Source organism: Heloderma suspectum, chromosome 2 (genome assembly GCF_057233095.1).
Source record: "Heloderma suspectum isolate Gila_16-S chromosome 2, 16-S_ref, whole genome shotgun sequence".
Taxonomy (NCBI): Eukaryota; Metazoa; Chordata; class Lepidosauria; order Squamata; family Helodermatidae; genus Heloderma; species Heloderma suspectum.
The window spans coordinates 217,188,043-217,210,880 of record NC_139459.1 but is presented as its reverse complement, the minus strand read 5'-3'; the positions used below and the strand labels follow the sequence as shown (position 1 = coordinate 217,210,880).

The 22,838-nt window shown below is 42.9% G+C and overlaps 1 protein-coding gene across 1 annotated transcript in view; it reads left to right on the top strand.

The window, feature by feature from the left end:
- CACNA1G (calcium voltage-gated channel subunit alpha1 G) overlaps nucleotides 1-22,838 on the top strand; it is a 241,986-nt gene that overhangs the window by 160,154 nt on the left and 58,994 nt on the right. Inside the window, exons 19-24 of the mRNA XM_084837951.1 lie at nucleotides 1,833-2,017; nucleotides 12,216-12,342; nucleotides 15,131-15,256; nucleotides 15,888-15,977; nucleotides 16,166-16,379; nucleotides 20,764-20,814. Coding sequence (XP_084694077.1) covers nucleotides 1,833-2,017; nucleotides 12,216-12,342; nucleotides 15,131-15,256; nucleotides 15,888-15,977; nucleotides 16,166-16,379; nucleotides 20,764-20,814 — 793 coding nt within the window. The remainder of the gene's footprint in view (nucleotides 1-1,832; nucleotides 2,018-12,215; nucleotides 12,343-15,130; nucleotides 15,257-15,887; nucleotides 15,978-16,165; nucleotides 16,380-20,763; nucleotides 20,815-22,838) is intronic.

Below are 22,838 nucleotides of genomic sequence, written 5' to 3'. Positions count from 1 at the left end.
GACTTTTTTCCCAGTATCTCAATATGTATATGCTATACACTCTTTTAAGAGACATACCAAGGAAATGTTGGAAAAAATAATCCTTCTCCCACTCCCACCAAAGGCTAGGAAGACATTATTTCAACAAGGGGTGTGTGTGTGTGTGTGTGTGTGTGTGTGTGTGAGAGAGAGAGAGAGAGAGAGAGAAATTATGAACCTCTCAAAAGTTTTGGATTTTGGAAGTTCTTGTGGCCTCCTTGCTCCCCCCCCCCCATGTGAAGCCTTTTGGCCTGGGATAACATAGGGCCATCAGCTCCCTAACCATTTCTGTTTGCAGTCAACTGTAGAAATGACCATGTATGCCATCCTTTTATGTAAGGCTGTGCACGGACCCCCCGCTTCACTTCGGATGCCACTTCAGACCCTCCAAAACAGCCCCACTTTGACTTAGACTGTTCAGACCCCCTCTGCTTCAACTCGGATCCAGATCCGAAGTGAGATTCGAACATCTGGATCACTCGATTTGGGCATTTCACATTGACTTGCATGGGAAAGCACAAATGGCCATAGCTTTTTCAGTTTTCATGATAAATACATAAAACATGGGGGCCCCTCTGCCCCCATAGAGGGGATCCAACCTGCCGGGTTTCAGACAGTTTGGCCTAGTACTTTTTGTGCTAAGTGCAGCTGAAATTTGATTTTTTTCACAAAAACTCTCACAGCAAAGAGCTCTCAGCCCCACACTTCCTCCTCCTCCTGCCTGCTCAGCTTCAAGGACTGCTAGCTGTCTCCTGCTCGTGAGGAGGAGATGGCTAGTTAGCAGCTGGGGCATGCACCGTAACTGCTGGTCAGCTGTCTTTGACAGCTGCCCAGGGAAGAGGAGGAGGAGGTGTGGTGCATGCTCCCGCCACTAGACATCTCCCACTCGCAAGGAGGAGACAGCTAGCTAGTGGTGGGGGAGTGCACCATGCTGCTTGTCAGTCCTGTGAAATGCCCATATATGCAAGATTCATGGCACTTTTTGCATATAAGTCTATGTGCACACAGACTTCTGATCACCATGTTTTAAAAAAATTTTTAAAACATGGCGATCGTGGAAGAGGCGGAGGGACCAGTGAGCAGAGCAGGGGCTGGGTGGGTGAGCATGCGGAGAACCTGGATGGGGGTGGGTTCCCACATCCCTAAGTAACACCACCAGAATGATCTCTGTCTCTGAAATGCAGCCGTTTTTCTCCAGTTATTCAGTCTTCCCCTCCCCCCTCCACCACTGTCACTGACTGGAGACTGCTGGGTTACGTTCAGCCCTGACTTGGCAACTAGAGTTTCCATTCGCCAAAGCTCCCTCCCTCCTTCTCCCTCCCTCCTCCCTGCTCCTCAACCCCTCACTGAACTTTCTCAAGTTGATACTTTTGGCGCCACACTGTCTGGGCTGCTCAGAACAAATCGCCGAGTCAGACAAGGCGCTTTGTACACAAGCCGCTTTGCTTTCAGGGTGCCTCACTGCTGTTCTGCTCCGCCTCGTATCACATGGAGACACCTCTGAAGCAGCCCGCTTTGACTCATTATTCGGGCTTTGGACCAAAGCAGTGCACAGCCCTACTTTTATGTAATTGCTATACATTATTGCAAGCACAATTAGGTTTTAGCTACATTAAAAATGCATCTGCTCCTAAAGAGACAATCTGGGATGTTTCTGCATAGTTATTTTTATGAATCTTACACTATAATGGTTAATTTGTATTATTATAACTGGGAAGCCAATGCATTTGCAGTCACATACTATCTGTAAGCAATGCCCTCAAAACATATTGGCTGAATTAGTCATGTTTTGTTCCAATTTGGCCTCTTGACAGGTGGTGGCGCTAGGTTTGTGCTTTGGCGAGAAGGCATACTTGAGAAGCAGTTGGAATGTGCTGGACGGGGTGCTGGTTCTCATCTCGGTGGTTGACATCCTAGTTTCAATGGTTTCTGACAGTGGCACAAAAATCCTTGGAATGCTAAGAGTCTTAAGGCTGCTGCGAACCCTCAGACCATTAAGGTAAGGAAACTATATAGGGTAATGCAATGCAGGATGGCCAAGTGGTGTAGTCTGGGTAGGGGATGACGGATGAATCATGTATGTAATGGAAAGAAATGGGTGTGATCTTAGAGAAACGATGAGTGGAAGAACACTCCTTCAGCTCCTAACTATTTGTGGATGGAAAGTCTCTTCCCAAGAGAGCCCTTAGAACTCCACAAGCCTTGACAGAGATGCTAAAAGCACGTTCCACCACTTCAGTGCGCCATTTTCTGTGGCCTTTGGCACAAGCTGTTTATTGCTCATGTTAAATAATAAATGGAACTTGTATGAATATAAACGATCTGTCTGACTGTGGGTGTGCAGGATTAGATCTTTGACTTTTTGTTTTCTTGGTATTTCCTGTACTTTCTTACGCAGGTTTACATAATTGTGACTCAAATGTTCACAGTTTATCAGAGGAGAACATCTATAAGGAAAATAGCACAACCATTCCTTAAGTATTTTGGCAGCAAATTCCAATTCTTGAGAAGCAGAACTGCAGGAACTGAAAGGAAAAGCACTACATGGAACAGCCTTTCAGTCCTGTGTTAGTCCCCAATAAATGGCATCCAACCCTGCCTTTTCTATTATTGCACAGTTTAGCATACTTTTCACCTCTTTGGGCTTAATTCACAAAAACGATCCACTTGCATGAGCAATGCAGTGGCATCTGGTGCCCATTTGGGCTGGTAGGGCAAAGGGCAGCTAGTAGGCAGGGTCAAGGGCTGACAGTAAGTAGAGTCAACTAGATCTAGTTTTCTCCCCACCCTCCTCCCTTGTGAAGACCGTAAGGACCTGGTGCCAGAAAGACAACAATGTAGGCGCCAGGTGAACCTCTTTGGGGAGTTTATTTCATGAGTGGTGTGCCACCACTGAGAAGGCCCTCTCTCTTATAGCCACCTGCCTAGCTTCCTTTGATGGGGGCCACAAGACAAGAGCCCTTGAAGATGACTGAAGGGTCTCTGAGCAGGTACATGCAGGAGGAGACATTCCTGTAGACACTCTGGCCCCAAGCCGTTTAGGGCTTGTGCCATTGATCCCATTTATTGAAATTCACTCCCTAACTTGGCTTAAGGTCATAGATGCAGTTAGTCTCAAAGTGTATATTTCACTCCAGTCCTTCAGTTCAATTACTGGGAGCAAATGTGTAGAATTAGGTGTATTTGCCTAATGAGGTAGCATACCTTATATTGCAAAATGTGCAATAATTGGAGAGCAAGTCCATTTTTCTAAGGATCTACAACGATAGAGAAGACGAAAAGAAGGAAAATACATTTCTAGGGGCAGATGGCCATAGGGAGGGCCCTATGTTCAGTTCCTTCTTGACTGCCAGAGACATCATCCATTTTTGTGTCCCAGCCTTTAGCAATAACTTCCTGCTCTGCAAGGCAAACCATAGCCCTCCTTATGCTTAAGTGGTGTTGTGTATAATGTGGGAATATATGAGTCATAACCTGGATTTTCCCCCCTGCCCCGAGAAGGGTCTTCAGGGACAGATCTGTGATTCAGACTGCTGTTACAACTGGGAAGCTTTTCTGGACGGACCAGTGATGGTTAGGTGTTCAATTATTGAGGTCTGTGGATACTATACATTAGAACACCTGGAAAAGACCCTTTAATGGGAAGGGAATTTCAAGTGCTGTTTATAGATAGTTCCTGAGATGTGATGGTATTATTTACTAGTCCCTTGTATGTGTGAATTACTTGCAACCAAAATGTTTCTACCTAATGCATCCAGGCTGCTGCGGCTGGGATCAAATACAAGCAAAATCAACTTTTAAAATATATTCAGGATAAGCTGGATAGGTTATTCTGTCCTGGCTTTGGCTTCCAAAATAGATACATGAATTATTCACTCTTCATAACGCCAGGCTACAAGAGTCATTTCATAGCTCTTTTATATTATATTATCACTTCTCTGAATGTTGAAGGCAACTCTGAGTTCCCCCACCTCCCCAGTTTCTGACAAATGCTCTGATCAAGCTAGCAGGCTTAAAGCTGGCAAACATGTTCCAGCAGAGATGAGACTGACAGCAGTTTTCGTCAGAGCAATCTGCATGGAAGGAGTTTAGCAGAGGGAATTGGGACCGCTGAGGCTAGCAGACCTGGTAAGAGCTCAGGGGATTAGGAGGAAGCTATGCTTGTCGAGGGAAAAACATACACATCCTAACTTCAATTTCCCACATTTGTCATGCACCTGACACTGACTCAAAACTGTTCTCACTGAAGCGTCAGGTGGCTCCCAGACTGGGACATGTAAAAAGCTCAAATCAGCAGAACCTCTTGGCTCTAAATTAACAGTGTGTTGGAGACAGAAGCACAGCAGTGTACAAGAAATGCTGGGGGATAGCTAAGACTGACCTGTTTGAGTTAGCACTAATATTCTGGAAATGTGGATGCTACATTCGTTGGCAGTGTTTCACAAACATGATGCAGCATTCCCTTGAATCAATGAGAAGAACACATCCATTTAACTTTAATAGTCCCTTAAGGCCTTAAGCAAAAACATGTTGCCATCTTTCAGTGATTAGGGATTAGTTGTTTTCTGTAAAAGTCCTTACATTTTTGTTTCCTGCAGACATGAGAACTGCATTAGCATTGAAGCGGAGGAAACGACAGAGAGGTTTTTTAAAGCCAAAGCTGTGTGTACTTTGCACCAAGAGATCCAAATGTGGTTTCAGTGCTCTGGGTAAAAAAATGCAAGTTGCATAATGCATATTGCATATTGCAACATTTGCATATGATTATTTTTCATGATATAGTGAAAGGGATTTGCCTTCTTTTCCTGCAAAAAATATAGAAGACCATGGGGTGAGTGGGGAAAGGGAGCAGGAGACAGGGAATACGAGACATGAGAAAGGGACAGATAATTCTTATGGGTTCTGAAAGCTGCTGGAATCCCTATCTGGCTCATCCGAAGCCTTCATCAAAACCTGCCTGCATACTTCCAAATCTTTTTCTCCCCAGCACAAAGTGTCACACTGTACTTTCCTTTGGTAGTAGACAGCTTAAACAAAAAGTCCTCCTTTTTTTATCCCAAAGGGCGCCACTTCTTACATGCACTCTGTGATGTGGTGGCCACAGACGATGCAAACCATATGGGCATTGCTCCACATGGTATGCAGTTTGTGTGAAGCTTTGCCCTTGTGAATTCAAGCCAGTTTTGTAACCACACCAGCCAAGCCCTCGTTCTCATGGAAGTTGTGCAAGCATCATTAACATTGGACAGAACCACGAGACCATGGCTTTACACAAGACCTACCATGCAGGGCAGGGCACACGTGGTTTGCATCCTGGATGGCCATCGCACTGCTGCCATGCATATATTAACCTCAACTAGGCTAATACTTTTAGAAACAGACACATTAGCTGTGCATATTCTGTTTCTCAAGGAGTTATATAAAGATTATCCATCTGCTTTCTTTAAAAAGAAAATTAAGAAGAGAATCCGACATTCTATTATTCATGTAAAGTAAAGCAATCCTCTGCGTAATTTCTTCCTAGAATTGCTCAGGAAAAGTAATGGAGATTGGAACGCATGATATTTCTGTTACTGGACATGGGGACTAAGCTGGATTTCTTAGTGAGAGATAACAGAGGAGCAAAAAAACCAACAACAACACCCCTATGTAGATTGTTTGCTTCCCGTGGTTAGAGACACGCATGCTTTAAACTGAACACTGAAAGTCACACCTAGCATTAAGCATGAGTAATTTCATCGGTAGGGCTACTCAGGTGATAAAAAGATTGACTTGTTCCAGCTAGAAATGAATAGATACATCAGAGGTTGGTTGTGGGCCAGACCACAAAGAAGTCTTTAAAAGAAATGAGAGAGGCAAGAGGAAGAAGAAGGGAGAGAGGGGACAGAGACAATATGCAGAGCCTGAGAAGGCAGCCTGAGGGGAGGACAGAACTGGTCTTGAGTCCCACCAGAAACTACCCTAGGAGGATCTGAAGCAAGGACTGGCAAGGGTAATGATGCTTTCCCAGGGGAGTGCAGCTCTCAGCCACTGGAACAGTAAGGAGGACAATGAGGAATGGGGAATATTCAGCCTGGGAGGCATTGTAAAGTAAAGGGCCTCAAGAAAAAGGGAGAACATCTCAGTGAACGACTAGGGGCTGTTGCCTGCAATACTGACGGAGGGGGAACACACATGCTATCTTGATCTGTGGAATCCTGATCATTTCTAGACTCCTACAACTGGCTAAGGGCATAGTGGGGAAAAGAATGCTACCGCTCCCAGGCCAAAGCCAGTGGTCAGCTGTGATGCCATCTATCATCTCCATGGGTAATGTATGCTATCTGGATGGGGTTGTACTCTCCGTAAAGAAGCAAGTTCAGCAATGTCACTGGAGGCACATCTGTGGCACAGAGTGTCTTCCACCAGCTTCAGCTGGTATGCCAGTGGTTCTCCTTTTTGGACAAAGATAGCCTATGCTCTGGTAACCTCCAGGTTAGACTACTGTAATGTGTTCTATGTGGGGCTTCCTTTGAAGACGGTTCAGGTACTACAGTTAGTTTGGAGTAGAACTGCTATGTTGCTAACTGGGACCAGACATCATGATCACTTCACATTATACCAGTGCTTCCTCAGTTGTTCTGAGCTCAATTCAGTTCTTAAATGTTAAAGCCCTTCATGGCTTGGGACCAGGATACATGTTGGATTGACTGACAGGGATGTGGAACCTCTGGTCCCCGGGCCTGACCCGGCCCATGGATGTTCAACATCTGGCCCATGGAGCCTCCTGAGATTCCTCCAGGGAACAGGGCTGGAAGAATCCCTGATGTTATATCTGATCTCATATGCCAGGGGTTCATATGTGAGAGGCATGTGAAGAATGCTCAGCTGGTGCTGGGTGGAGCGGTTCCTCCTAGCATCAGTGAGTTTGTTGGGGATGATAAGCAGCATGTGAAGCTTGGGACTTTGCCAAGTCATCCTTTGTGCACCTCTTGTATATCCTCTTGTATATCTTGTATATTGTGGAATAGTCTCCCCAGGGAGTTTTGCTTCTCATGCCCACGTAGCTGCTTCATCCATGCACTGCACAGGCTGCACAAGGGATCCCAGTGGCTCTTGGATGTATTTAATGAGACCAAAGAAAACCTCTCAGCAAAAACCTCTCAGCATATAGTGATGGCCACCAATGTGGTCAGCTTTGGATTAATCAGATTCATGTAGGAGAAGGCTACCTAGTATCAAAGGCAACATGCCTCTCAATACTAGTTCCTGTGGAACATGAGCAGGATGGTGCTAATTGCGATCATGTCCTGCTTGAAGACTTCTCATGGGCAACTAACTGGTTGACCACTGTGGAAATAGAATGTTGGACTAGCTAGGCCCTTGGTCCAATCCAGCATGATGCTTCTTATGTTCTTATCTTCTGATGTTCAGCAGAGCCAGGGTCATGAGGGAATCCTTCTTGTACGACAGCTACTACTGCGCCAATGATGACGCATGTATTCCCAAATTTGAGATTTGCAAACTCAACGCCTGCAAAGCAGTTGAGAAGACGAGAGAGAGATACACTGATTACTATAGGAGACTGCTGTGTGCTGAGGCCTAGCTTTGTCTTTGTCTATTTGGGTAAATTGTTTAAGGACCTGGTGGCAGCGGAGGCTGGTGGCTCCAACTTCAGTGAGGCCGTGCTTCCATTCTGAGTTTCAGTCAGAACCAGCCAGAACTCTCAAGGAAATATCCAAGGTGCTGAACCCAGTTTGGGGATAGGGTTCAGCACCTTGGATAGCTCCTTTAGAGTTCTGACCGAAACCCAGAAGGGAATCACAACCCCACTGAAATCGGAGCCACCAGCCTCGATTGCTTGGTGCCTACCATAAGACAAGCAAACTTCTTCTTACTTTTGGTAAAGATCTGCCCTTGGTAACTCTTGTCTTTGGTAAGGTGGCACAGTAATTCTAGCTGCTTTGTTTTCTTATGTGTATCTATCTTGCCTATTGATTGCTTGTTCCCTCTCAGCAACTGGAGCAGTATACTCTAATTCACAGTTATTAAATTTTGCGCTGTATTCAAGAGTGATGCTGTATCACTGAAGGTCGCTGATAAGTGTGTGAGTACTGAAAATATGCAATCAAAGCTTCTTGAGTTAGTCAAAGGGCCATTGAAAAAGGTGTGGCAGAACAGTGGTGGTGAAGTCAAGATTATATGCAACAATGTGACAGGGTCAGGGGGACTGAAGTGGGGGATTGTTACAATACTGGAGAGAGAATTCAAAAATGTCTTTTTGAAATGCCTATAAGAATTAGAACTTGTCCGCACTCATCCACATGGAAGCTGGGAATGCTGGCTTTTAATTGCCCTGCAGAGACGTGGAAGGTGGACTCTGTAAAAATCAGATATTCCACTATGCTGTTTTTAGGGCTGTGAATCTGATAGGTCAGGCTCACTCTCCGAGGTCCTAGGCTCACTCTCTGGCATCTCCAGTGAAATGTATCTCAGGTAGCAGGTGATGTGAAAGATCCCTGCCTGAGACCCTGAACAGCCACTACCATTCACAGTAGACAATGACCATAGTTTAGCATGACATGAACAAGTTGCAGCAAATGTTGGGCTCACACACTCCACCCTCCCTTCTCCTCCAGTGTGGCAACAAGGAAGAGTTCAGAAGCTTTTGCTTCCACTTTTGATTATCCACAGCTGGTCATGTCATCTGAACTGACAAACTGTAGTTAACATTAACTATGGTTGTTCAAAACAACCATGAATTCAAGTTGACTTTTTTCAAACAAACCATTGTTAACATTAACCAAAGTTTGTCAGTTTCAGACAATATGACAAGCTGTAGTTAAGCAAAAATGGGAGCAAAAGCTGCCAAACTTTTATGGCTGTGCCAGATGAGGAGAGGGTTGGGGGAGCATATGAGCCCAAGCCTTGTTGCAGCTGATTTACATCATGCTAAACTATGGTCTACAGGATTGAGCTAGATGGACCAATAATCTAGCTTGGTATTAAAAGAACTTCATATGATAGTCATATGTTCAAGGGATATTTGTGTGTGAGGAGGGTGCTTTCTCCAGTAATCCAGGCAGAAGATTCTGTAGTGTTCTCCCAGTTTGCATATCCCATGTTCTTTGTCTTTTAGTGCCTAAGGGGGTTCACTGATGGTGTCTTACCCAGGGTCCCTGAAAATCCTGAAGCCAACCATGCATTTACTCCATCCTAATCCAGTTTCTTATGCATATGTAGCTCAGCACCACACATACAGATAGACATTCAAAGTACATGACACTTCTGGTGATTTTCAGTAATATAATTTTTGATAACATGTAAGTGATTATATTTATTAGAAGTAACTATCTTTCTGAGTACTGAACAGATAATGGGTATTCATAGTCATGCTGATTGGTTCATATTGCCCAGATCTGTATGTATGTATGTATGTATATGTATGTGTATATATATATATATATATATATATATGGTAAAGGTGTCCCCAACCAGTCGTGTCCAACTCTAGGGTGCGGTGCTCATCCCCGTTTCTAAGCTGAAGAGCCAGCGCTGTCCAAAGACGCTTCCGTGGTCATGTGGCCGGCATGACTGAACACGGAGGTGCACGGAACGCTGTTACCTTTCCCGCTGAGGCGGTACCTATTTATCTACTTGCAATTTCTTGCTTTCGAACTGCTAGGTTGGCAGGAGCTGGGACTGAAGACGGGAGCTCACTCCGTCACGCAGCACTCGGGTCTCGAACTGCTGACCTGCCGACCTTCCAGTCTGCAGTTCAGTGTCTTAACCACTAAGCCACCACGGCCACTCTCTCTCTCTCTCTCTCTCTCTCTCTCTCTCTCTATATATATATATATATATATATACACACATACACACACACACACACACACATCTGTGTGACTTATAAAACATGAAAAGTTCCAGTGGACATTTACCCAAAGTAGGTTGCTTAATGAAACAGATAACCAAATGAACAAACCACAATTAACAAATAGGATGAAAAATGTAAATCTGATTTGATGATTGCTGCCACACGTTTGGGTGATATAGTGTCATGCCACAAAGCTCCAGGAAATAAATCAAAGCAAATGAAGCCAATTAAATTAAGAAAACCTTTCTAGTGGGATCAGCAGGAATGTAAGTAAATGTTTTTGAGAATGCAAATGATGATAATGAACTGAAAGAAAAAGAGCCAATCCATTCTGATGAGTGAACTGAGATTCCAATATCAGAGGCAGTGAGCCTATGCACACCAGTTGCTGGGGAACATGAGCGGAAAGGTGCTGTTGCATTCATGTCCTGTTTGTGGGTTTCCCATCAACAGCTGGTTGGCCACTGCATGAACAGAATGCTGAACTAGATGGATCCTTGGTCTAATCCAGCATAGTTCTTCTTATGTTCTTATTAGTTCCTTTAAAATATAGAAAAATGTAAACTGGTGAAGCTTTGAACAAACAACAGAATAAGTAAGGGAAAGAGCTTTTCTCCTAGTGGGCAGCAATGCTCAGAAACCCCAATCAGGAAATAACACCAGAAGTGACACTGAATTAGATTAAAACCATCCATTCAAACTCTTGGCAGAAGCGAACCATTGTCCAAGGGGCAGAAGGGACTACACTGATGAGTGATGCTCTGTAATATGGTGCCAAACTCTGTTTACAAGAGCTGAGAGCATTGGCCATGAGGTCAAGTGGGATACCATTTAATTTCTCACCCAAGGAACATGGAATGTGCATGGAAGCACTACTGAAGCTACTGTTGTGTTCATTTGTGTTTTTTTTTAAAAGAAAGGACATGACAGGAGGCACTGGCAAGCAACTGTACTTAGTGAACACACACAAAATAAAGCAAATCTAAACCAGTACCTCCATTGTCTGAAATTAGAATATACTAGGGTAGTGTCCTTAATATGCATCATTCTATAATATCTTTTTTCTCCTCTTCTGCAAAAACTGGAGTTCTGGTTGACATTGGGAATATCAGGAACCATAAGAGGAAGAGTGTAAATTGCAATCATAGCCCTTGATAGATGCCAGGTTGTCCTACTTAACATGTTTGTAGGCAAGATTCTTCAGGAATTTTGTAAATTAAAAGATGCCAGCATCTGCCGAATTCTGTGAAATTTCCTACATCTTTCAGAAACGTCTACAACTGCAAAGTTGTTATGACCTTTCTCCATTACAGTGCATTTAGAGAGTAATCCTATGCATGTTTGGATGGAAAGAATCCCTACAACTCCTAGCATTCCCCAGCCAGCCATGCTGGGAGTTGTAGGCCTTTTTTCTTACTAAACATGTATAGGATTGCACCCTTAGATACTTAGGATCTTTTGCCACAGATTCCCCTCATTCTAAGTGGAGCTTTTTCCTACTTGAAAACTGTGTCTGTCAGAAATTTGCCCAAGGATACTCTTGAGGAAACCTAAGTGGTCAGTTGCTCCAGAATGCCAATTTTTTGTAATAGCATTAGAATTTTTAAATGATCATGGTAGTGATTTATAGTAGCAGAGACACATTCTGTATACAAGAGTGATAATCCAGAATCAGCTAGAAGTCTTTCTTTACCACTGGCTTCAGTTATCTATACCAGCATGGTATATATACCATGGTATATATACCGCTGGCTTCAGTTATTTTCCCCAACATGGATGGTGCCCTCCAAATGGGTTGGACTATGACTCCATGGTCATTGGTCATGCTGGCTGGGAGTGATGGGTGTTGTAGTCCAACACACATCTGGAGGGGACCAGGTTGGGGAAGGCTGCTCCATAGTGTCTTGTAGGACTGTTTACAATCCCATGAAGTCTGGCTTTTAGGACAACAATGTGGAAAAAAAATGCCAAAAATGCACAAATATTTTAAGGAGAAGTGCCACAATTTAGAGTCATTGCAAAATGATAATACTGTGCAGATGCCACATATACCCTGCTGTAGTTGTTTTCACTGTGGGATAAATACATTGTCTAAGAGCACAGAGATCTGTAATTCTTGGGTCTCATTCAAATCTATTGAACTGAACAGGTGTCAGTCCCAGTTGCGCGTTTTCAGCTCCGTTTTATCTTTTCTGTTTTCAGATTGGAGTCCTTTGGTGATTTCTTGAAGGCTGTTACATTTGGACTAGTTGCTATTTCAAATTGCTTTTTTGTTCCAGTCCCTTTGAACGTGAAAACATATTGTTCGGGTATAATTCAATGTGGTACTTTTGCCTTTCAGGGTCATTAGCCGAGCGCAAGGACTGAAATTGGTGGTGGAAACCCTGATGTCATCCCTAAAACCCATTGGAAACATTGTTGTCATTTGCTGTGCTTTCTTCATCATTTTTGGCATCTTGGGAGTTCAGGTAGGCTCTGTGTAGAGTTCGCTGGAGATAGAAGGGACCAGAGGGTCAGTGTGCTTAAATTCACTACCCCGAATTAGAGACCTTCCTACCCACAGACCCTTGCAAATAGATGACTCTAGCAAGAAAAATGACCCCACAGGTCCATGTGTTTCAGAGCAGCTTCACACATTGCATTTTTTTATATATAGATTCATGCAAAATACGCATCCACCACCAGAGAGCTTTGGCTAATGGGCGGTATAGAGAAGTAATAAAATAAATAAATGAATAAGTACATACATACATAAATACATAACTTCAATTATGTCAGTAAAACTATAATGCATTAATCTAGAAAATGTGTGTTTTCAATATCACAGAGGTGCATCCATCCTGGAGGCGTGGCTAATTGGATATAGCTTCCTGTCTCACGTTCATGCATGGTGGCAAATATACATTTGCTGCTACATAACATGTGAACATGTGAAGCAACTCTCAGGAAAAACAGCTGTCTTTTTATGCTCTATACGGAGAAAAATATGAAGTCACTTACCAGTGTGATACAGATGAGAATTCCCCGCAACCCAACACAAACATTGAGTGAAAACCAGCACCTCAACCTCTCCAAGAAAGTTTTTGCAGTGGTTTCTTTTTTAACCAGTTGCACAGTTCATAGTGGCACAGTAATATGCAGTTTTCTCTTCATATTTTAGTACAGATAAGTTCATTGATATATACATGGACATATGTATTATAGCCCTATAACTATAAAGCCTCTAAATTTTCAGAACTCAGCCTCCGCTTTAGTAAACCCTTCATTGATCCCTACTGTCTCCCACTTCCCAGACACAGGCATCATTTACTGGCCTATTCCCACTCCTTGTTTGGATCTCTTTCCTAATATGCTGGTTGCAATGGCCAATATTTGCTTTAACTGCTGTAGACAGTAGCAAATTATGTGTCATGGACACTGAGGTGAGGGGAAAAATGGTAGAAGATCAAGAGAGCTTAATTCCTTAATGCCTGAGCTTTGCAGAAAGTGCTGTTTTGGGGGAAATCATCAACCACTGATGTGATTCCAGGACTGCTTTCAGTGTGCCACCCCACCTCCAAGTATAGTTGTTGTTGTTGTTCACTCGTTAAGTCGTGTCCGACTCTTACTCCTATGTAAAAAGATTGAATGTCACCTTGTATGAGAGATATGGGTTTGCATTGATCTGTGTTGTTTGGCATGCTGAAACAGAGCCCTAAAGGTTTGGCATTTCTTTTCGAGTTCAAATGAAGAGGCAATATTTAAAGAGCCTGATGGGAAGGAAGACCTGCCACAGGGAAGCAAAGCATGATAATGCCAATATCTTCTGTCACTCAGTAAAATAGTGCAGATATCTCAACCTAACCTGATACGGGCCACTACACTGACATCCATCATAATAGCTGTCACGCTCTGCCACTTCCTGTTTGCCACTTAGAAAGCAACAAGATTAATCATCTGGGGTCCTGATACTTTTTACCCTGTGGATAATCATATATGACACTGCTGAAGTCAATGCCACAGGATTACCAGATTCAATAGAGTGTGATGCGGATTCAATAGAGTGTGATGCGTATGCTTTAACAGTTGCATGCACAAGAGAATTTCAGCAGGTATGGCTGCACCTTTCAAAACTCCTGCTTCCATGTCAGTTGTACAGATACGGGAGCCTTGTCCCTTATTAAATCTGGCCACCCTGACCACTGTGAGTTAGATGGGAGGCAGACTTCTGGTATTACAGTGGGAATCATTTTTATCATTCTGCTTCTAAACAGGGCAATCTACACTATAGGCATGTTGTTTCCCAGCCACTGGTATTTGGAGGCATACTACTTCTGGTACTGGAGGTAGCATATAGCCATCATGACTAGTCCTCCAAGGAATTTCTCAGTGCCTTTTAAAGCTGTCAAAGGGCACATGTCTATGCATGTTTAGACAGAAATAAGCCCTACCATTCCAAGCATTGTATGGAGTGCTGGGGGTTGTAGGGCTTTTTCTGTCTACACATGCATAAGATTGTGCCATAGATGAGTGGCCTCACCACATCTTGTGGAAGTGAATTCCATAAACAATGCACTGTGTAAAGAAGTACTTCCTCTCCCATGGAATGATCCTGGGTTTTAGGGGGACAAAAACTTCTTCCTACCCTCTTTCTCTACAACATGCATAATTCTATTAACCTCTATCATGCCCCCCTTACTTGCCTATTTTCTAAGCTAAAAAAACCCCCCAACCATTGTAATCTTTCTTCACAGCGGACTTGCTTTAGACCCTTGATTATTTTGCTTGCCCTTTTCTGCACTTCCAGCATGTTGTATGCAAGGACTATATAGGACCTGCCGTGGGATCCATTTGTTTTGTTTATTTTAAGCATTTATGCCCCATTTTAATTCAATGAATTGATAAGGTAGCTCACAAGCAATTAAAAAAAATTTTTACAATCCAACAAAAGACACAAATACAAAAATAGCAGGAAAAACAATATAAATCAATAAAAGCAGCGGCATAACATTGTTCACTTTAAAAAAAAAAAAACCTGGGTCAATAAAATCTTTTGGGCTGGTGTTCAAGTGAGCACTAGGTGGGCCTCTCTGAGGAGGAAGTTTATAAATGGGGGACCACCACAAAAAAGGCCCTGTCCCTGGTCATTGCCTGCCAAACCTCTGAAGGTGGAGCATGGGAGCATTCAGAGAAAGGCCTCCAAATATTGTCTCAATGCCCAAGCATTCTCTGTAGGTCACTTGTGCCAATTCTTTGCCATCTCTTGGGTTTTCACAGTTATTCAAAGGGAAGTTTTTTGTCTGCCAAGGGGAGGACACAAGGAACATCACCAACAAGTCAGACTGCGCAGAAGCCAGCTACAAATGGGTCCGGCACAAGTATAATTTTGATAATCTCGGCCAGGTATTGACGGAATGGTAATCTTCTTCTTTGCTCCTTTATTTCCTTGACCCAAAACGTATGTGAAGTATTCTTGCAGATATTAAGCCATCATAGCATGTTGCCTAGACCACACTGTGTACATTTAAATGTCCCCCATTTTGGCTTTCAGAAGTCTGCACAAATTCCTTTCAAAATTAAGACAATTGCACACACTTTCTTGGAACATTTAATTGCTGTACAGCTACACAGCAAACTGCATGTATCTAGCAAAAAGCCTTGTCTTAGGAAGCTGAACAGTCTGTGCCCAGCACATCCTAATATCTTCATTCATTTACAACTGCCACTGGAAACCATCCATATTTTAGCAGCGTGGCAGGGACTAATTAGAAGTGAGCAGTTGAAGCCTGGAGGGTAAATGCATCAGGCGCTCTGCTTTTTGAATTAACCCTCCTTCTTGGACCAGTATCTGACATTGATAGGTTTTTCCTGGTGGGAGACCTTTAACACCAAAGCACCTTACTATTATCACCAAGGTAAAATAACAAATGCAAATGTAAGCATGAACAGACAAGAGAACAGAGTAGCATTGTACACGTAAAAGATCTTTTCTTCCATCCTAAATGTAATGCTCTGTTTCCTCTTGCCTTTCTAGGCCTTAATGTCTCTGTTTGTTTTGGCCTCCAAAGATGGGTGGGTGGACATCATGTATGATGGATTGGATGCTGTTGGAGTGGATCAGCAGGTATGTGTTTGGATTAAATTCTTAGAAGCCCAACAGATAGATGTGGCTTATTTTGTAAAAACAGATCTTCAGAGTACCTCGCTATCATGCACAAAGGAAGTTCTAATCCTATTTTCCCCATTTGTTGAACCTTATCCCTCAAACCCTGCTGGATTGTCATTTCAATCGCTTTTCCCTCTACCTTGTAGCCAGTCATGAACTATAACCCTTGGATGCTCCTGTACTTCATCTCCTTCCTGCTGATAGTTGCCTTCTTTGTACTCAACATGTTCGTGGGAGTTGTGGTGGAGAATTTTCATAAGTGTCGTCAGCATCAGGAGGAGGAGGAAGCCAAGAGGCGAGAGGAGAAGAGGCTGAAGCGGCTGGAGAAAAAGAGAAGGAGTAAGGAGAAACAGATGGCTGGTCGGTAGTCTTTCCACATCTTTCTGAGTCCTGCTTGACCTTTGACAGTCTCCCCATGCCTCCCTGCCTAGCATCTGAAGCTCAGATTCCTCCCAAAAGCATGTCCAGCTACACAATTTGCATGAAGGATATAGCACCGGCATAGGCTAAGCAAAGAGCCATGGAAATGTAGCAACGGCTGCATGATTTGCAACTATTTTATATGCTAGGTGATTTAAAACATAATAATTAAAACATTTATTTTCCATTGCACAAGCTTAGCATTACCCAAATAGTGTAAAATGCAAAGACCAACAGTTCCAGAACAGGCCAAGAATCTTAGGCAGGTTTTGCACTGTTGCTGTTAGTTAGCTTCACTGTTTGGTTTATTACAGCCTTGTAATGTCATAGTGAAATCACTTTTGCCAATTTCTAAGCTAGTTTACGTATAGACTGGTGAAATTACATAGTATATTCAAGGATGTAATAATAACAAAGCAGCCTTGTTTTAGAAATGCTTAAAAATATAGTGCGTTTGCTTGAGAAATACAGATTATTTTTCTTTTTAGAAAAGCAGCAAATAACCAGAGACAGAATTTAACCAAATGAAATTAACCAATTTGGGGTAAATCCAGATATACAAACTTGATGGACAGCTGAGAATAATACTTTTATTCTTTTGTAACCACAGTAGAAGTTTGTGAAATCTGAGAAACTTCACATATTGTCTTTTTTACCTCAGTTTCTGTTTGATTGAAAAAGCAGGAAATAAATGCTCAGGTCAGAGGTCACAGGTCAGAGGAACTCTCCTCCATCTTGCATGCTTTCTATTCTGCTTGGATTTTTTTTCCAAATGCCCATGTGCTCATTCATGGTATCACTCTTGTTACCTTCATTGTTCAGTGTTCTCATGGCTTTTCCCCAATTATCACTTTCATATTTATTTCACCCCTTTTGAACCGACATCAGTAAATCTGTAGGAATCTCTCTTTATTGTTAATGTTGTTGTTTAACAATCTTAATGGTTACTAAAATTTCGGGTGTGTTTCCCTATATGCTCATGCCATAGATTTAAAAAGATAAGACTATGAATTTTAAAAGATGCATTAATCTTGTCTAATCCATCTCGATCATATACTTAAGCACTTTTCAAAACTTGAAGGGTATATTTTAACTCCATTTACTTGAATGTATGGATTCCAGATCAAAAGTTCTAAACCAAGCCGCACTGACATTGTGGCTTCTTACTGAGTTTTGTGAAACAATATTGTTCCGAAATAAAGAAGTATCTATTATGAACTATGAGGTTGAAAGGAGACACCTTTCAAAATATTTCAGACCTGACATGATTTTTTCAAGAGATGAGTATGCAGATCCCATATATCAAGGAATATACAAATAACATATAGTTATAAGTTATCCATATATCTTAGAGTAATTGCACATACTCTCTTTCTATGCCAAAGTCCATGGGATTTTGTATGCATGGTGCTTCCCACACATACAGGTACAAATGTGAATGGGTTGATTGCAGATATTCTGGGTAATATATCTACAATGTCTGTGAAAAACACCCATGCAGCTCTCTTTTGCTGGTGTAGTATCCGCAAATGTTTTCATGGAAATGATGGCAATTTACACTATTAAGCATTGTAAGGGGCATAACATACACAAAACCCCATAAACTTTGGTGCATAAAGGGAGCATGGAAATCCACCCATTGTTTCTCAGTGAAGACACATATTCTCCCAAGCAGTGTAGAATGTTGTCAAATGCATATTCTTGCTATAAAAGGAGAAACCTCGTAAATTAACAGTGGGAGCAGCCCTCAGGAAGAATAGGCTTATATACTCTCATGAAAAGGAGTTCCTTCTTAAAGGAATGTAAGCTCTGATCATATTTAAAACACGTTTGCAAAGCAAATGCACACCCATGGAGTCTTACACAGAGTTGTGGCCTAAACAGGGCGAGCTTTGGCACAGCAAGACTCTGTATATGGAACAATACAATGGCATGCCCCTTCCCGCCTGCCCCCTCTTGTATGTTCTTAAAGGCCTCCCTCTCCTTCTCCCTTATACTTATCTACCTTCACGCCTCTCAGTGGGTCCCAGCCCTGCGACATTACTCACTGCCTCATGCCCACTAGATTCTGTGCCTGCCCCTCCTGCCACAACTAATCTGTTCATTGCCTGTTGCCCAGCTTTTTCTTGCCCTGCTTTAAATCCCTATAGCATTAGGCTCTCTGTCTTTCCTTCACTACTTTTGTTCCTTGGTAGCAGAAGCATACTTAAAGGCAATATTCCCCATCCTTCTGATGCTGTGCCAAGGGTGTTACCTTAGTCCCCATATCTTGGGCATGGGGCAACTTTGGTATTACCTTAGTTGCCCCATGCAAAGAAAAGTAAGGGATGAATAGGAATCACATCAGGTTACATGTGATTCACAGATTTATGAAAGGGTCAATCCACTGTTGAGAAAATGGTTTACAATGCTGTTTATAATTTTATTATTTTAGTTGGGTTGATTGTGTGGATCCAAATTGTATACATCTACAGATATCCTTGTCACTTAGCATCATGAAAGAACATTTCTGAAAATTGCAGGTGTCAAGTTTGCACTAGTGAAGCGCTCCCAGGATGCAAACTACATAGGGATCTAAGGGCAGAGTTTTGTGTTGCACAAAAATGCAGTTTTCAAACCCGTGATGGCCACTTCAGGACCGCTAGGCAGCTTTGGGAGGGGGCACTGGGGTGGACAAGCGGTTGGGTGGGACAGGGGCACTTCTCTTCTTCCACCAAGTGTTTTTGCAACTAGTGGTGCAACTAGCCAATCCATTCTTTTCCCTCACCAGGGTATTGAGATACAAGTGTACCCTCATAAACATACATTTGGAACCCTGGGAAGTAGCTTGAACAAAGGAGCTGATGCAGAAAAGCAGTGGACAGTGAACATTCTAAGCATCCCTCCCCCTTGCCGTGTCTCCACTCTAAATTGCCTTCTAATAGAAGGAGTCTTGGGGGGGGGGGGGTTGTAACACATGCAATTTGGTGTTTTAAATACTTTCCACCTCTTTAAATATTAAGTTCTAAATAGCCCATTAATTACTCAGGTTTTTTTAAACAGAGAAACTTAAACTTACTCTGGGGTAAGTGGCATGAAGACTATGCTATCTGGGATGTTCCCACCTATTTGCCTGTATCACAGACACCATGAAATTGGCACCCAGGTTGGGCTTTGTTATGCTGCTCTGGGCCCAGCCTGACCATGTGAGTAGGTCGTTACTCGGGTCCAGACTAGCCCTGGCGTAGTCCTATTGATTAATGGATTTTGTGGAGACTACTATGGACCAAATTGTTTGAGGAATGCTGGGTTTGGCTCCACTTAAGATTTCTTTTGAAAATATTACTACATTCATATTCTTTTCTGATGTAAGATATCCCAGATGTCACACTGACAACTTTAATATTGCGTTGACTGGGAACAAGGAAGGTATGACTTACCGTTGCATTTGGGGCTTCCCTTTGTCTGCTGCTGTTATTTACCTATTCCTAGGTTATTCCACTGTAACATATAGATTACGTTTAAAGCTATAATGGTTTATGAGAAAGGACGTTTTTCCCCTTATCTCTCTGCTGTGATCTCAGTGGAGAAGAACCTCCTATCTTATTCCACTTGCCATTCATTACACTGCTGAGGATCCAAAGATCTACTAGTTCTATGTTTCCCAGAACTGTTTTGGGCTTGAACAGGATCCCCCCACCCCCAAATGTTGCATGGCAAGACGTCTGTAGAAATTGATGGGATCTGTATAAGCAGGTCTTGATGTGGCACATGGGTCTGCTGCTGCTGCCCCAGCAAAAAAAAGCCACATTCTTCTAGGTAAGCCCTTGGGCTAGCCTAAAGTAGCCCTCTCAGTTCTAGTCTCTCAGTATTTGGATTCTTCTTATTCTTAATATTATAATACCTAATGGAATTGACAATATTATTGATCTTATAATATTAGAATGCCCATCTTGGGGCTTTTAAACTGAAAGGCAAGGGAAATAATAATGGTGGTGGTGGTGGTGGTGGTGGTGATGATGCACCTCAAGCTTCTAGGCATTGTACAAATGATATATCATAAGACAGGCCTTGCCTAGAGGCTTGAGAGCTTGATCTGACCGTGGCTAGACACAAAGCCCTCCTTCTTCCCATGGCGTGGTTGGGCAGAGTCTACTGCACATTGCTTCCAAATAACGCCATTGAAATGTGTGTGTGAGGGGGTTTTGCATGGGAAGCTTGTTAGGCAAGGGGAGCTCTAGGTTTCCCTTACTTGAGTGACAGCGAATGAAGTGCTGAAGGGGGGATGAATGAAGGCTTTGGCACACGTCCTCTCCGGTGATTTAATACCCTTTCATTCTTCTAGATCTAATGCTGGATGATGTAATAATGGAGAGCTCAGCCAGTGCAGAGCCAGGTACTGGGAAGTCCTTGCCGTCTTTGTCTCACGTGAATGGCAGTGCTGTGTGACTTAACGGCTGGCCACTGGTGCTGTGAGGCATCTCGCTAGACTGTGTGTGGTGGAAGGTCTTTCTATGCTTACTTCACATTTCACGCATGCTGTTTTTGTTCCTTTTTAAAGTTAAAACATTTGCCAGCTTGACTTACCACTGACACATTTAATTTGTAATTATGCTTTTAATTCCTTTCACAGATGTTATTTTTCATCACAATTATTTTCTTTTCCTTTTGCTACTTTTAGAAAGTGATTTTTGGATAATGCCTGGGTCATCCACTTTGGAACTTTTTTACGTGTGGCAATCATTCCTGTAGGATCCTGCCCCTGAGGTGCCTGGGCATTGACATAATTCTGGATCCACAGGTTTTTGACTCATCTGAGTAACCATAGCCAGCTATTATTTGGGATACAAATTCCCTGCATGTCCAAGAGGACTCAGGGGTGGGTAGGAAGGGTCTTGCCTCTTGTTTTGTGCTGGGTTTTGAAAAGAAGCAGAGAGGGGGAGAGAGAAACCCTCACTGCTTCTCTCCCTCCCTCCAAAACCTAGTGCATAGTGAGATGAGACTCAACTCCTTCAAGTTCTCTGCATTTCCCAGAGGGCTTTGGGGAGGGCCTTGCCTATTTTGCTCAGCCCAGTACAGAGAGACCACCCCCACTCTGTGTTTTCTGCAATGTGTGGAGGTTCAGGGAGCAAGTCTGTCATTTTGTGCTGGCCATGAGAGGGGCAGTTGCCAGAGCTAAAGATAAACTTGCCACCATCCCGTCCTAGAATGCTTTGCAAGCTTAGTTACACCATAGCAATGACAGAAGAAACCAGGTGTTCATGCATTCATCATTATACATCTAATTACATTAAGGCAATTGACTGCCTTGTCCTAATACTGCATGTGGCTTGATCATATATTATATTTTAATGCACCATTTAGCCTAGGGTTAATGTGTTTTACCATGATGGCACGGATTCCCATATTATTATGGAGCAGGAGTTCCCAGCCTTTTAGGGTCAGTGGGCACATTTGGAATGTTGAGAGAGTCTCATGGGCACTCTCATAAAATGGCGGCCATGAGAGACAAGCTGGTGAGACTAAAAGAAAAGCAGCCTGCCCAAGAACCTAAGTACAAGGCAGAAGAGGAGTCTGAGCTCCAAAACACAAAAACACTCTTTTTGAACCCAAATAAAGATGGTACTGGGGAGCATCATTTTTCCTTGTAGTATGTCAGTCTCCAAGTAAAAAAAAATTATATATATACACACACACACACACACACATATACATACATATATATATACATATATTTGTTGTTGTTGTTGTTCAGTCGTTAAGTCACGTCCATCTCTTCGTGACCCCATGGACCATAGCACGCCAGGCCTTCCTGTCCTCCGCTCTCTCCCAGAGTGTGCTTAAGTTCATATTCATTGCATCAGTGATGCTATCTAGCCATCTCATCCTCTGCCATCCCCTTCTCCTTTTGCCTTCAATCTTTCCCAGCATCAGGGTCTTTTCCAGGGAGTTTTCTCTTCACGTTAGGTGGCCAAAATATTTGAGCTTCAGCTTCAGTATCTGTCCTTCCAATGAGCACTCAGGGTTGATTTCCTTTAGTATTGACTGATTTTACCTCCTTGCAGTCCAGAGCACTCGTAAGAGTCTTCTCCAGCACCACAGTTCGAATATACATATATATGTATATATAATTTCAATGCACAGGAGCAATAGCTACACATGGGCTGAGGTGGGTTAACAAAGCCATGGCTTTTATTGGTTACAACTCACAGAGTTTGCCATGGAAGGGTGCATGGGTTTGTTAATCAGACAGCCCAACTACTGACCAATTCCACCATCCCCACCCATGTGCTGGAATAACAAAGGGAGAGACAGAAATATTGGGCCCGCTATGGCATAAAACAATACTATGGGCCCATCTTGCAGCCTGGGTTGTAGCAGGCATTCCAGCCCCCAAGCTGGGCTGGAACCTTGAAGACC